The 15,964-nt window shown below is 36.5% G+C and overlaps 1 protein-coding gene and 1 non-coding gene across 5 annotated transcripts in view; both read left to right on the forward strand.

Moving 5' to 3' along the window:
• Positions 1-15,964, forward strand: part of LOC121531501 (E3 ubiquitin-protein ligase arih1) — a 78,644-nt gene that overhangs the window by 19,174 nt on the left and 43,506 nt on the right. For all 4 annotated transcript variants that reach the window (XM_041836741.1, XM_041836742.1, XM_041836744.1 and 1 more), the window contains exons 4-5: positions 9,959-10,051; positions 10,140-10,195. In XM_041836741.1, the coding sequence (XP_041692675.1) occupies positions 9,959-10,051; positions 10,140-10,195 (149 nt within the window). The remainder of the gene's footprint in view (positions 1-9,958; positions 10,052-10,139; positions 10,196-15,964) is intronic.
• LOC121532396 lies at positions 8,691-8,820 on the forward strand. The gene has a single exon (XR_005994300.1). It is a non-coding gene; the product is annotated as a small Cajal body-specific RNA 14 (non-coding RNA).

Here is a 15,964-nt window from a genome sequence, read left to right on the forward strand (position 1 = left end):
CTAAACCACCCTAACTCAGTCAGTATCAATCTAAACCACCCTAACTCAGTCATATCAATCTAAACCACCCTAACTCAGTCAGTATCAATCTAAACCACCCTAACTCAGTCAGTATCAATCTAAACCACCCTAACTCAGTCATATCAATCTAAACCACCCTAACTCAGACAGTATCAATCTAAACCACCCTAACTCAGTCAGTATCAATCTAAACCACCCTAACTCAGTCAGTATCAATCTAAACCACCCTAACTCAGTCATATCAATCTAAACCACCCTAACTCAGTCATATCAATCTAAACTACCCTAACTCAGACAGTATCAATCTAAACCACCCTAACTCAGTCAGTATCAATCTAAACTACCCTAACTCAGTCATATCAATCTAAACCACCCTAACTCAGTCATATCAATCTAAACTACCCTAACTCAGACATATCAATCTAAACTACCCTAACTCAGTCAGTATCAATCTAAACCACCCTAACTCAGACAGTATCAATCTAAACCACCCTAACTCAGTCAGTATCAATCTAAACCACCCTAACTCAGTCATATCAATCTAAACCACCCTAACTCAGACAGTATCAATCTAAACCACCCTAACTCAGTCAGTATCAATCTAAACCACCCTAACTCAGTCAGTATCAATCTAAACCACCCTAACTCAGTCATATCAATCTAAACCACCCTAACTCAGTCATATCAATCTAAACCACCCTAACTCAGTCAGTATCAATCTATACCACCCTAACTCAGTCATATCAATCTAAACCACCCTAACTCAGTCAGTATCAATCTAAACCACCCTAACTCAGTCATATCAATCTAAACCACCCTAACTCAGTCAGTATCAATCTAAACCACCCTAACTCAGTCAGTATCAATCTAAACCACCCTAACTCAGTCATATCAATCTAAACCACCCTAACTCAGTCATATCAATCTAAACCACCCTAACTCAGACAGTATCAATCTAAACTACCCTAACTCAGTCAGTATCAATTTAAACCACCCTAACTCAGTCATATCAATCTAAACCACCCTAACTCAGTCAGTATCAATCTAAACCACCCTAACTCAGTCAGTATCAATCTAAACCACCCTAACTCAGTCATATCAATCTAAACCACCCTAACTCAGACAGTATCAATCTAAACCACCCTAACTCAGTCATATCAATCTAAACCACCCTAACTCAGACATATCAATCTAAACCACCCTAACTCAGTCATATCAATCTAAACCACCCTAACTCAGTCATATCAATCTAAACCACCCTAACTCAGACAGTATCAATCTAAACCACCCTAACTCAGTCAGTATCAATCTAAACCACCCTAACTCAGACAGTATCAATCTAAACCACCCTAACTCAGTCAGTATCAATCTAAACTACCCTAACTCAGACAGTATCAATCTAAACTACCCTAACTCAGACAGTATCAATCTAAACCACCCTAACTCAGTCATATCAATCTAAACCACCCTAACTCAGACATATCAATCTAAACCACCCTAACTCAGTCAGTATCAATCTAAACCACCCTAACTCAGTCATATCAATCTAAACTACCCTAACTCAGTCATATCAATCTAAACCACCCTAACTCAGTCAGTATCAATCTAAACCACCCTAACTCAGTCATATCAATCTAAACCACCCTAACTCAGTCATATCAATCTAAACTACCCTAACTCAGACATATCAATCTAAACTACCCTAACTCAGTCAGTATCAATCTAAACTACCCTAACTCAGACATATCAATCTAAACCACCTAACTCAGTCATATCAATCTAAACTACCCTAACTCAGACATATCAATCTAAACTACCCTAACTCAGTCAGTATCAATCTAAACTACCCTAACTCAGACATATCAATCTAAACCACCCTAACTCAGACAGTATCAATCTAAACCACCCTAACTCAGTCAGTATCAATCTAAACCACCCTAACTCAGTCAGTATCAATCTAAACCACCCTAACTCAGTCAGTATCAATCTAAACCACCCTAACTCAGTCAGTATCAATCTAAACCACCCTAACTCAGTCATATCAATCTAAACCACCCTAACTCAGTCAGTATCAATCTAAACCACCCTAACTCAGTCAGTATCAATCTAAACTACCCTAACTCAGTCATATCAATCTAAACCACCCTAACTCAGTCAGTATCAATCTAAACCACCCTAACTCAGACAGTATCAATCTAAACCACCCTAACTCAGTCAGTATCAATCTAAACCACCCTAACTCAGTCAGTATCAATCTAAACCACCCTAACTCAGTCAGTATCAATCTAAACCACCCTAACTCAGACAGTATCAATCTAAACTACCCTAACTCAGACAGTATCAATCTAAACCACCCTAACTCAGTCAGTATCAATCTAAACCACCCTAACTCAGTCAGTATCAATCTAAACCACCCTAACTCAGTCAGTATCAATCTAAACCACCCTAACTCAGTCAGTATCAATCTAAACCACCCTAACTCAGTCAGTATCAATCTAAACCACCCTAACTCAGTCAGTATCAATCTAAACCACCCTAACTCAGTCATATCAATCTAAACCACCCTAACTCAGTCAGTATCAATCTAAACCACCCTAACTCAGTCATATCAATCTAAACCACCCTAACTCAGTCATATCAATCTAAACCACCCTAACTCAGTCATATCAATCTAAACCACCCTAACTCAGTCATATCAATCTAAACTACCCTAACTCAGTCATATCAATCTAAACCACCCTAACTCAGTCATATCAATCTAAACCACCCTAACTCAGTCATATCAATCTAAACCACCCTAACTCAGTCAGTATCAATCTAAACCACCCTAACTCAGTCAGTATCAATCTAAACTACCCTAACTCAGTCATATCAATCTAAACCACCCTAACTCAGTCATATCAATCTAAACCACCCTAACTCAGACAGTATCAATCTAAACCACCCTAACTCAGTCAGTATCAATCTAAACCACCCTAACTCAGTCAGTATCAATCTAAACCACCCTAACTCAGTCATATCAATCTAAACCACCCTAACTCAGTCAGTATCAATCTAAACTACCCTAACTCAGTCAGTATCAATCTAAACCACCCTAACTCAGTCAGTATCAATCTAAACCACCCTAACTCAGACAGTATCAATCTAAACCACCCTAACTCAGTCAGTATCAATCTAAACCACCCTAACTCAGTCAGTATCAATCTAAACCACCCTAACTCAGTCAGTATCAATCTAAACCACCCTAACTCAGTCAGTATCAATCTAAACCACCCTAACTCAGTCAGTATCAATCTAAACCACCCTAACTCAGACAGTATCAATCTAAACCACCCTAACTCAGTCATATCAATCTAAACCACCCTAACTCAGACATATCAATCTAAACCACCCTAACTCAGTCAGTATCAATCTAAACCACCCTAACTCAGTCATATCAATCTAAACTACCCTAACTCAGTCATATCAATCTAAACCACCCTAACTCAGTCAGTATCAATCTAAACCACCCTAACTCAGTCATATCAATCTAAACCACCCTAACTCAGTCATATCAATCTAAACTACCCTAACTCAGACATATCAATCTAAACTACCCTAACTCAGTCAGTATCAATCTAAACTACCCTAACTCAGACATATCAATCTAAACCACCCTAACTCAGTCATATCAATCTAAACTACCCTAACTCAGACATATCAATCTAAACTACCCTAACTCAGTCAGTATCAATCTAAACTACCCTAACTCAGACATATCAATCTAAACCACCCTAACTCAGACAGTATCAATCTAAACCACCCTAACTCAGTCAGTATCAATCTAAACCACCCTAACTCAGTCAGTATCAATCTAAACCACCCTAACTCAGTCAGTATCAATCCAAACCACCCTAACTCAGTCAGTATCAATCTAAACCACCCTAACTCAGTCATATCAATCTAAACCACCCTAACTCAGTCAGTATCAATCTAAACCACCCTAACTCAGTCATATCAATCTAAACTACCCTAACTCAGTCATATCAATCTAAACCACCCTAACTCAGTCAGTATCAATCTAAACCACCCTAACTCAGACAGTATCAATCTAAACCACCCTAACTCAGTCAGTATCAATCTAAACCACCCTAACTCAGTCAGTATCAATCTAAACCACCCTAACTCAGACAGTATCAATCTAAACCACCCTAACTCAGACAGTATCAATCTAAACCACCCTAACTCAGTCAGTATCAATCTAAACCACCCTAACTCAGTCAGTATCAATCTAAACCACCCTAACTCAGTCAGTATCAATCTAAACCACCCTAACTCAGTCAGTATCAATCTAAACCACCCTAACTCAGTCAGTATCAATCTAAACCACCCTAACTCAGTCAGTATCAATCTAAACCACCCTAACTCAGTCATATCAATCTAAACCACCCTAACTCAGTCAGTATCAATCTAAACCACCCTAACTCAGTCATATCAATCTAAACCACCCTAACTCAGTCATATCAATCTAAACCACCCTAACTCAGTCATATCAATCTAAACCACCCTAACTCAGTCAGTATCAATCTAAACTACCCTAACTCAGTCATATCAATCTAAACCACCCTAACTCAGTCATATCAATCTAAACCACCCTAACTCAGTCATATCAATCTAAACCACCCTAACTCAGTCAGTATCAATCTAAACCACCCTAACTCAGTCAGTATCAATCTAAACTACCCTAACTCAGTCATATCAATCTAAACCACCCTAACTCAGTCATATCAATCTAAACCACTCTAACTCAGACAGTATCAATCTAAACCACCCTAACTCAGTCAGTATCAATCTAAACCACCCTAACTCAGTCAGTATCAATCTAAACCACCCTAACTCAGTCAGTATCAATCTAAACCACCCTAACTCAGTCAGTATCAATCTAAACTACCCTAACTCAGTCAGTATCAATCTAAACCACCCTAACTCAGTCAGTATCAATCTAAACCACCCTAACTCAGACAGTATCAATCTAAACCACCCTAACTCAGTCAGTATCAATCTAAACCACCCTAACTCAGTCATATCAATCTAAACCACCCTAACTCAGTCAGTATCAATCTAAACTACCCTAACTCAGTCATATCAATCTAAACCACCCTAACTCAGTCATATCAATCTAAACCACCCTAACTCAGTCATATCAATCTAAACCACCCTAACTCAGTCATATCAATCTAAACTACCCTAACTCAGTCATATCAATCTAAACCACCCTAACTCAGTCATATCAATCTAAACCACCCTAACTCAGTCAGTATCAATCTAAACCACCCTAACTCAGTCATATCAATCTAAACCACCCTAACTCAGTCAGTATCAATCTAAACCACCCTAACTCAGTCATATCAATCTAAACCACCCTAACTCAGTCAGTATCAATCTAAACCACCCTAACTCAGTCAGTATCAATCTAAACCACCCTAACTCAGTCATATCAATCTAAACCACCCCTAACTCAGTCAGTATCAATCTAAACCACCTTAACTCAGTCATATCAATCTAAACCACCCTAACTCAGTCAGTATCAATCTAAACCACCCTAACTCAGTCAGTATCAATCTAAACCACCCTAACTCAGTCATATCAATCTAAACCACCCTAACTCAGTCAGTATCAATCTAAACCACCCTAACTCAGTCATATCAATCTAAACCACCCTAACTCAGTCAGTATCAATCTAAACCACCCTAACTCAGTCAGTATCAATCTAAACCACCCTAACTCAGTCATATCAATCTAAACCACCCTAACTCAGTCAGTATCAATCTAAACCACCCTAACTCAGTCAGTATCAATCTAAACTACCCTAACTCAGTCATATCAATCTAAACCACCCTAACTCAGTCATATCAATCTAAACCACCCTAACTCAGACAGTATCAATCTAAACCACCCTAACTCAGTCAGTATCAATCTAAACCACCCTAACTCAGTCAGTATCAATCTAAACCACCCTAACTCAGACAGTATCAATCTAAACCACCCTAACTCAGTCAGTATCAATCTAAACCACCCTAACTCAGTCAGTATCAATCTAAACCACCCCTAACTCAGTCATATCAATCTAAACCACCCTAACTCAGTCAGTATCAATCTAAACCACCCTAACTCAGTCAGTATCAATCTAAACCACCCTAACTCAGTCATATCAATCTAAACCACCCTAACTCAGTCATATCAATCTAAACTACCCTAACTCAGTCATATCAATCTAAACTACCCTAACTCAGTCATATCAATCTAAACCACCCTAACTCAGTCATATCAATCTAAACTACCCTAACTCAGTCATATCAATCTAAACCACCCTAACTCAGTCAGTATCAATCTAAACCACCCTAACGCAGACAGTATCAATCTAAACCACCCTAACTCAGTCAGTATCAATCTAAACCACCCTAACTCAGTCAGTATCAATCTAAACCACCCTAACTCAGTCATATAAATCTAAACCACCCTAACTCAGTCAGTATCAATCTAAACCACCCTAACTCAGTCAGTATCAATCTAAACCACCCTAACTCAGTCAGTATCAATCTAAACCACCCTAACTCAGTCAGTATCAATCTAAACCACCCTAACTCAGTCAGTATCAATCTAAACTACCCTAACTCAGTCATATCAATCTAAACCACCCTAACTCAGACATATCAATCTAAACCACCCTAACTCAGTCATATCAATCTAAACCACCCTAACTCAGTCATATCAATCTAAACCACCCTAACTCAGTCAGTATCAATCTAAACCACCCTAACTCAGTCAGTATCAATCTAAACCACCCTAACTCAGTCATATCAATCTAAACCACCCTAACTCAGTCAGTATCAATCTAAACCACCCTAACTCAGTCATATCAATCTAAACCACCCTAACTCAGTCAGTATCAATCTAAACTACCCTAACTCAGTCAGTATCAATCTAAACCACCCTAACTCAGTCATATCAATCTAAACCACCCTAACTCAGTCATATCAATCTAAACCACCCTAACTCAGACATATCAATCTAAACCACCCTAACTCAGTCATATCAATCTAAACCACCCTAACTCAGTCATATCAATCTAAACCACCCTAACTCAGACAGTATCAATCTAAACCACCCTAACTCAGTCAGTATCAATCTAAACCACCCTAACTCAGTCATATCAATCTAAACCACCCTAACTCAGTCAGTATCAATCTAAACTACCCTAACTCAGTCATATCAATCTAAACCACCCTAACTCAGTCAGTATCAATCTAAACCACCCTAACTCAGACAGTATCAATCTAAACTACCCTAACTCAGTCATATCAATCTAAACCACCCTAACTCAGTCATATCAATCTAAACCACCCTAACTCAGTCAGTATCAATCTAAACCACCCTAACTCAGTCATATCAATCTAAACCACCCTAACTCAGTCAGTATCAATCTAAACCACACTAACTCAGACAGTATCAATCTAAACTACCCTAACTCAGACAGTATCAATCTAAACCACCCTAACTCAGACAGTATCAATCTAAACCACCCTAACTCAGTCATATCAATCTAAACTACCCTAACTCAGACATATCAATCTAAACCACCCTAACTCAGTCAGTATCAATCTAAACCACCCTAACTCAGTCATATCAATCTAAACCACCCTAACTCAGTCAGTATCAATCTAAACCACCCTAACTCAGTCAGTATCAATCTAAACCACCCTAACTCAGACAGTATCAATCTAAACCACCCTAACTCAGACAGTATCAATCTAAACCACCCTAACTCAGTCAGTATCAATCTAAACCACCCTAACTCAGTCATATCAATCTAAACTACCCTAACTCAGTCAGTATCAATCTAAACCACCCTAACTCAGTCATATCAATCTAAACCACCCTAACTCAGACAGTATCAATCTAAACCACCCTAACTCAGACAGTATCAATCTAAACCACCCTAACTCAGTCAGTATCAATCTAAACCACCCTAACTCAGTCATATCAATCTAAACCACCCTAACTCAGTCATATCAATCTAAACCACCCTAACTCAGTCATATCAATCTAAACCACCCTAACTCAGACAGTATCAATCTAAACCACCCTAACTCAGACAGTATCAATCTAAACCACCCTAACTCAGTCAGTATCAATCTAAACCACCCTAACTCAGTCATATCAATCTAAACTACCCTAACTCAGTCATATCAATCTAAACCACCCTAACTCAGTCATATCAATCTAAACCACCCTAACTCAGACAGTATCAATCTAAACCACCCTAACTCAGACAGTATCAATCTAAACCACCCTAACTCAGTCAGTATCAATCTAAACCACCCTAACTCAGTCATATCAATCTAAACTACCCTAACTCAGTCATATCAATCTAAACCACCCTAACTCAGACAGTACTCTCAGATGAAGAGGGTTTTTACATTATAAAGATTTGTTGCTTCTGTTGAGATTGTGGTATTATTATTATTTTTTTTAAAGCACGTTTGTTATCAGATGTTTCATTTAACTTTCTTGAGGACCAAGGCTCTTCTCACCTGATGCTTCAGTGTTACATCTGTGAGTGTGTTCAGGAGTAGGGCTTGCTAGACCTGGACCAGCGGTTCGAATCCCGCATGGCACGTGAATAGATTGTGGTTGTTCATTTCAAACTGCAGTACTGAACAGTGTACTGTTGTCCATGACTCCACAGACAGTGATACTGGTGCTCACCGACAGGACCTAACAAGTTATTGGGCTTCCTGTGCGATGGTTCCAGACAAGTTATCAATACCACCGACAGGACCTAACAAGTTATTGGGCTTCCTGTGCGATGGTTCCAGACAAGTTATCAATACCACCGACAGGACCTAACAAGTTATTAATCCCTATAGGACATCATCATCTAACACGTACGCACACAAAACAGGTACGCACACAAAACAGGTACGCACACAAAACAGGTACGCACACAAAACACGTACGCACACAAAACACGTACGCACACAAAACACGTACGCACACAAAACACGTGCATACAAATTGTGTTGTTGAAGATTAGTCTTGTGTTTCTCAGTTGGCATTAGTAACAGCAAGGTTGTGGGTTCAATTCCTTCAGGGATCACCATCTGTAGTAATGTGTTGTGATTGGGCCTACACTGCTCCGTGCATTGCAACAGTATAGAGTCTGGACCTTTTTAGGGAAGGTTTCTAATGATCTGCTTTCTCCACTTCCTAATCACTAGATTACTACAACTAGGCTGTATTTGGACACAAAGCATTAAAGCTGAGGAACAGGAGGCGTTTGAAAAGCAACTGAAAGGAGTTGGTCGATCAGGGGCTCGTGTCTCGTGACAGTCCTGGGCTAGGTCTGGGCGTGTTCCACAGCGTCTAACCTGTTATGCACTAGTCTGTGGGTAAACTGTGACCTGACTAACTGATCTACAAATAACAGTGACTACTGAGAGTTATTTATGATCAAGGTGATTTGTAGATCTCTCTTGGTTGCGACTCACCCTGCAATGCTGGGCGGCTGCAATGGAACAAACCCATAATGTCTGTAAGAAAAACAGGTGAGAACCAAACAGGTCCATCAGTTTCTAGAACGGTGTTCTCATCTCCTGAGAGTCAAGGCGTGTACTGTAGTCTGCATCCCAAATAGCACCCTATTCCCTTCGTAGTGCACTACTTTTGACCAGGGCCCAGAGGGAATAGGGTGACATTTGGGATGCAGATGAAGCTGTGACAAACGGCGTGCTCTGGAAGGATGATCCTCTCTGGTTGGAGACCTGAGGCTCAGCTGTTTGGTGTGGTGGTTTCTATATCTAAAGGAAGGATTGCCCTCTCTGGTTGGAGACCTGAGGCTCAGCTGTTTGGTGTGGTGGTGTCTATATCTAAAGGAATGGGTTTCTGTTTTCCACAGTATTTCACTGGCCTGGAGTGTGGACACAAGTTCTGCATGCAGTGCTGGGGAGATTACCTGACGACCAAAATCATGGAGGAGGGGATGGGACAGGTACTGACGCGTCCTACAATATCATTCTACATTATCATTCATTATCAACCAGAACATATGTGTAACTAAATGTGTCATCTGGTTTCAGACCATTTCGTGTCCTGCCCATAGTTGTGATATTTTAGTGGATGACAACTCAGTCATGTGAGTATTCTACATTCTAGAACATAGTAGACTGAACATTCTAGAACATAGTAGACTGTATTGAAGATAGTATTCTACATTCTAGAACATAGTAGACTGTATTGAAGATAGTATTCTACATTCTAGAACAGAGTAGACTGTATTGAAGATAGTATTCTACATTCTAGAACATAGTAGACTGATAGAACAGAGAGACTGATTGAAGATAGTATTCTACATTCTAGAACATAGTAGACTGAATTGAAGATAGTATTCTACATTCTAGAACAGAGTAGACTGTATTGAAGATAGTATTCTACATTCTAGAACATAGTAGACTGAATTGAAGATAGTATTCTACATTCTAGAACATAGTAGACTGAATTGAAGATAGTATTCTACATTCTAGAACAGAGTAGACTGTATTGAAGATAGTATTCTACATTCTAGAACAGAGTAGACTGTATTGAAGATAGTATTCTACATTCTAGAACATAGTAGACTGAATTGAAGATAGTATTCTACATTCTAGAACATAGTAGACTGAATTGAAGATAGTATTCTACATTCTAGAACAGAGTAGACTGTATTGAAGATAGTATTCTACATTCTAGAACATAGTAGACTGAACATTCTAGAACAGAGTAGACTGTATTGAAGATAGTATTCTACATTCTAGAACATAGTAGACTGTATTGAAGATAGTATTCTACATTCTAGAACAGAGTAGACTGTATTGAAGATAGTATTCTACATTCTAGAACATAGTAGACTGAATTGAAGATAGTATTCTACATTCTAGAACATAGTAGACTGAATTGAAGATAGTATTCTACATTCTAGAACAGAGTAGACTGTATTGAAGATAGTATTCTACATTCTAGAACATAGTAGACTGAATTGAAGATAGTATTCTACATTCCTAGAACATAGTAGACTGAATTGAAGATAGTATTCTACATTCTAGAACAGAGTAGACTGTATTGAAGATAGTATTCTACATTCTAGAACAGAGTAGACTGTATTGAAGATAGTATTCTACATTCTAGAACATAGTAGACTGAATTGAAGATAGTATTCTACATTCTAGAACATAGTAGACTGTATTGAAGATAGTATTCTACATTCTAGAACATAGTAGACTGAATTGAAGATAGTATTCTACATTCTAGAACATAGTAGACTGAATTGAAGATAGTATTCTACATTCTAGAACATAGTAGACTGAATTGAAGATAGTATTCTACATTCTAGAACAGAGTAGACTGTATTGAAGATAGTATTCTACATTCTAGAACATAGTAGACTGAACATTCTAGAACAGAGTAGACTGTATTGAAGATAGTATTCTACATTCTAGAACATAGTAGACTGAATTGAAGATAGTATTCTACATTCTAGAACATAGTAGACTGAATTGAAGATAGTATTCTACATTCTAGAACAGAGTAGACTGTATTGAAGATAGTATTCTACATTCTAGAACAGAGTAGACTGTATTGAAGATAGTATTCTACATTCTAGAACATAGTAGACTGAACATTCTAGAACATAGTAGACTGTATTGAAGATAGTATTCTACATTCTAGAACATAGTAGACTGAATTGAAGATAGTATTCTACATTCTAGAACATAGTAGACTGAATTGAAGATAGTATTCTACATTCTAGAACAGAGTAGACTGTATTGAAGATAGTATTCTAATGATAACATTCTAGAACATAGTAGACTGTATTGAAGATAGTATTCTACATTCTAGAACATAGTAGACTGAATTGAAGATAGTATTCTACATTCTAGAACATAGTAGACTGAATTGAAGATAGTATTCTACATTCTAGAACAGAGTAGACTGTATTGAAGATAGTATTCTACATTCTAGAACATAGTAGACTGTATTGAAGATAGTATTCTACATTCTAGAACATAGTAGACTGAATTGAAGATAGTATTCTAGAACATAGTAGACTGAATTGAAGATAGTATTCTACATTCTAGAACAGAGTAGACTGTATTGAAGATAGTATTCTACATTCTAGAACATAGTAGACTGTATTGAAGATAGTATTCTACATTCTAGAACATAGTAGACTGAATTGAAGATAGTATTCTACATTCTAGAACATAGTAGACTGTATTGAAGATAGTATTCTACATTCTAGAACATAGTAGACTGTATTGAAGATAGTATTCTACATTCTAGAACATAGTAGACTGAATTGAAGATAGTATTCTACATTCTAGAACATAGTAGACTGAATTGAAGATAGTATTCTACATTCTAGAACAGAGTAGACTGTATTGAAGATAGTATTCTACATTCTAGAACATAGTAGACTGTATTGAAGATAGTATTCTACATTCTAGAACATAGTAGACTGAATTGAAGATAGTATTCTACATTCTAGAACATAGTAGACTGAATTGAAGATAGTATTCTACATTCTAGAACAGAGTAGACTGTATTGAAGATAGTATTCTACATTCTAGAACATAGTAGACTGTATTGAAGATAGTATTCTACATTCTAGAACATAGTAGACTGAATTGAAGATAGTATTCTACATTCTAGAACATAGTAGACTGTATTGAAGATAGTATTCTACATTCTAGAACATAGTAGACTGTATTGAAGATAGTATTCTACATTCTAGAACAGAGTAGACTGAATTGAAGATAGTATTCTACATTCTAGAACATAGTAGACTGTATTGAAGATAGTATTCTACATTCTAGAACAGAGTAGACTGAATTGAAGATAGTATTCTACATTCTAGAACAGAGTAGACTGTATTGAAGATAGTATTCTACATTCTAGAACAGAGTAGACTGAATTGAAGATAGTATTCTACATTCTACGAACATAGTAGACTGAATTGAAGATAGTATTCTACATTCTAGAACAGAGTAGACTGTATTGAAGATAGTATTCTACATTCTAGAACATAGTAGACTGAATTGAAGATAGTATTCTACATTCTAGAACATAGTAGACTGTATTGAAGATAGTATTCTACATTCTAGAACATAGTAGACTGAATTGAAGATAGTATTTACATTCTAGAACAGAGTAGACTGTATTGAAGATAGTATTCTACATTCTAGAACAGAGTAGACTGTATTGAAGATAGTATTCTACATTCTAGAACATAGTAGACTGTATTGAAGATAGTATTCTACATTCTAGAACATAGTAGACTGAATTGAAGATAGTATTCTACATTCTAGAACAGAGTAGACTGTATTGAAGATAGTATTCTACATTCTAGAACATAGTAGACTGTATTGAAGATAGTATTCTACATTCTAGAACATAGTAGACTGAATTGAAGATAGTATTCTACATTCTAGAACATAGTAGACTGAATTGAAGATAGTATTCTACATTCTAGAACAGAGTAGACTGTATTGAAGATAGTATTCTACATTCTAGAACATAGTAGACTGTATTGAAGATAGTATTCTACATTCTAGAACATAGTAGACTGAATTGAAGATAGTATTCTACATTCTAGAACATAGTAGACTGAATTGAAGATAGTATTCTACATTCTAGAACAGAGTAGACTGAATTGAAGATAGTATTCTACATTCTAGAACATAGTAGACTGAATTGAAGATAGTATTCTACATTCTAGAACAGAGTAGACTGTATTGAAGATAGTATTCTACATTCTAGAACATAGTAGACTGAATTGAAGATAGTATTCTACATTCTAGAACATAGTAGACTGAATTGAAGATAGTATTCTACATTCTAGAACATAGTAGACTGAATTGAAGATAGTATTCTACATTCTAGAACAGAGTAGACCGTATTGAAGATAGTATTCTACATTCTAGAACATAGTAGACTGAATTGAAGATAGTATTCTACATTCTAGAACATAGTAGACTGAACATTCTAGAACAGAGTAGACTGAATTGAAGATAGTATTCTACATTCTAGAACATAGTAGACTGAATTGAAGATAGTATTCTACATTCTAGAACAGAGTAGACTGAACATTCTAGAACATAGTAGACTGTATTGAAGATAGTATTCTACATTCTAGAACATAGTAGACTGTATTGAAGATAGTATTCTACATTCTAGAACAGAGTAGACTGTATTGAAGATAGTATTCTACATTCTAGAACATAGTAGACTGTATTGAAGATAGTATTCTACATTCTAGAACATAGTAGACTGAATTGAAGATAGTATTCTACATTCTAGAACATAGTAGACTGAATTGAAGATAGTATTCTACATTCTAGAACAGAGTAGACTGTATTGAAGATAGTATTCTACATTCTAGAACATAGTAGACTGAATTGAAGATAGTATTCTACATTCTAGAACATAGTAGACTGAACATTCTAGAACAGAGTAGACTGAATTGAAGATAGTATTCTACATTCTAGAACAGAGTAGACTGTATTGAAGATAGTATTCTACATTCTAGAACATAGTAGACTGTATTGAAGATAGTATTCTACATTCTAGAACAGAGTAGACTGTATTGAAGATAGTATTCTACATTCTAGAACATAGTAGACTGAACATTCTAGAACATAGTAGACTGTATTGAAGATAGTATTCTACATTCTAGAACATAGTAGACTGAACATTCTAGAACATAGTAGACTGTATTGAAGATAGTATTCTACATTCTAGAACAGAGTAGACTGTATTGAACATAGTAGACTGTATTGAAGATATGACTGTTAATCTGTAGTGTCTTGATCCAGGGGGCAGATCTAAGGCTAACTAACAGTAATAGTCTTACCCTATATTACAGTAATAGTCTTACCCTATATTACAGTAATAGTCTTACCCTATATTACAGTAATAGTCTTACCCTACATTACAGTAATAGTCGTACCCTATATTACAGTAATAGTCTTACCCTATATTACAGTAATAGTCTTACCCTATATTACAGTAATAGTCTTACCCCATATTACAGTAATAGTCTTACCCTATATTACAGTAATAGTCTTACCCTATATTACAGTAATAGTCTTACCCTACATTACAGTAATAGTCGTACTCTATATTACAGTAATAGTCTTACCCTATATTACAGTAATAGTTGTACCCTATATTACAGTAATAGTCTTACCCTACATTACAGTTATAGTCTTACCCTACATTACAGTAATAGTCTTACCCTATATTACAGTAATAGTCTTACCCTATATTACAGTAATAGTCTTACCCTACATTACAGTAATAGTCTTACCCTATATTACAGTAATAGTCTTACCCCATATTACAGTAGTCTTACCCTACATTACAGTAAAAGTCTTACCCTACATTACAGTAATAGTTGTACCCTACATTACAGTAATAGTCTTACCCTACATTACAGTAATTGTCTTACCCTACATTACAGTAATAGTCTTACCCTACATTACAGTAATAGTCTTACCCCATATTACAGTTATAGTCGTACCCTATATTACAGTAATAGTCTTACCCCATATTACAGTAATAGTCTTACCCTATATTACAGTAATAGTCTTACCCTATATTACAGTTATAGTCTTACCCTATATTACAGTAATAGTCATACCCTATATTACAGTAATAGTCTTACCCCATATTACAGTAATAGTCTTACCCCACATTACAGTAATAGTCGTACCCCATATTACAGTAATAGTCTTACCCTATATTACAGTAATAGTCTTACCCCATATTACAGTAATAGTCTTACCCCATATTACAGTAATAGTCGTACCCTATATTACAGTAATAGTCTTACCCTACATTACAGTAATAGTCGTACCCTATATTATAG

Source organism: Coregonus clupeaformis, unplaced genomic scaffold (genome assembly GCF_020615455.1).
Source record: "Coregonus clupeaformis isolate EN_2021a unplaced genomic scaffold, ASM2061545v1 scaf0245, whole genome shotgun sequence".
Classification (NCBI taxonomy): domain Eukaryota; kingdom Metazoa; phylum Chordata; class Actinopteri; order Salmoniformes; family Salmonidae; genus Coregonus; species Coregonus clupeaformis.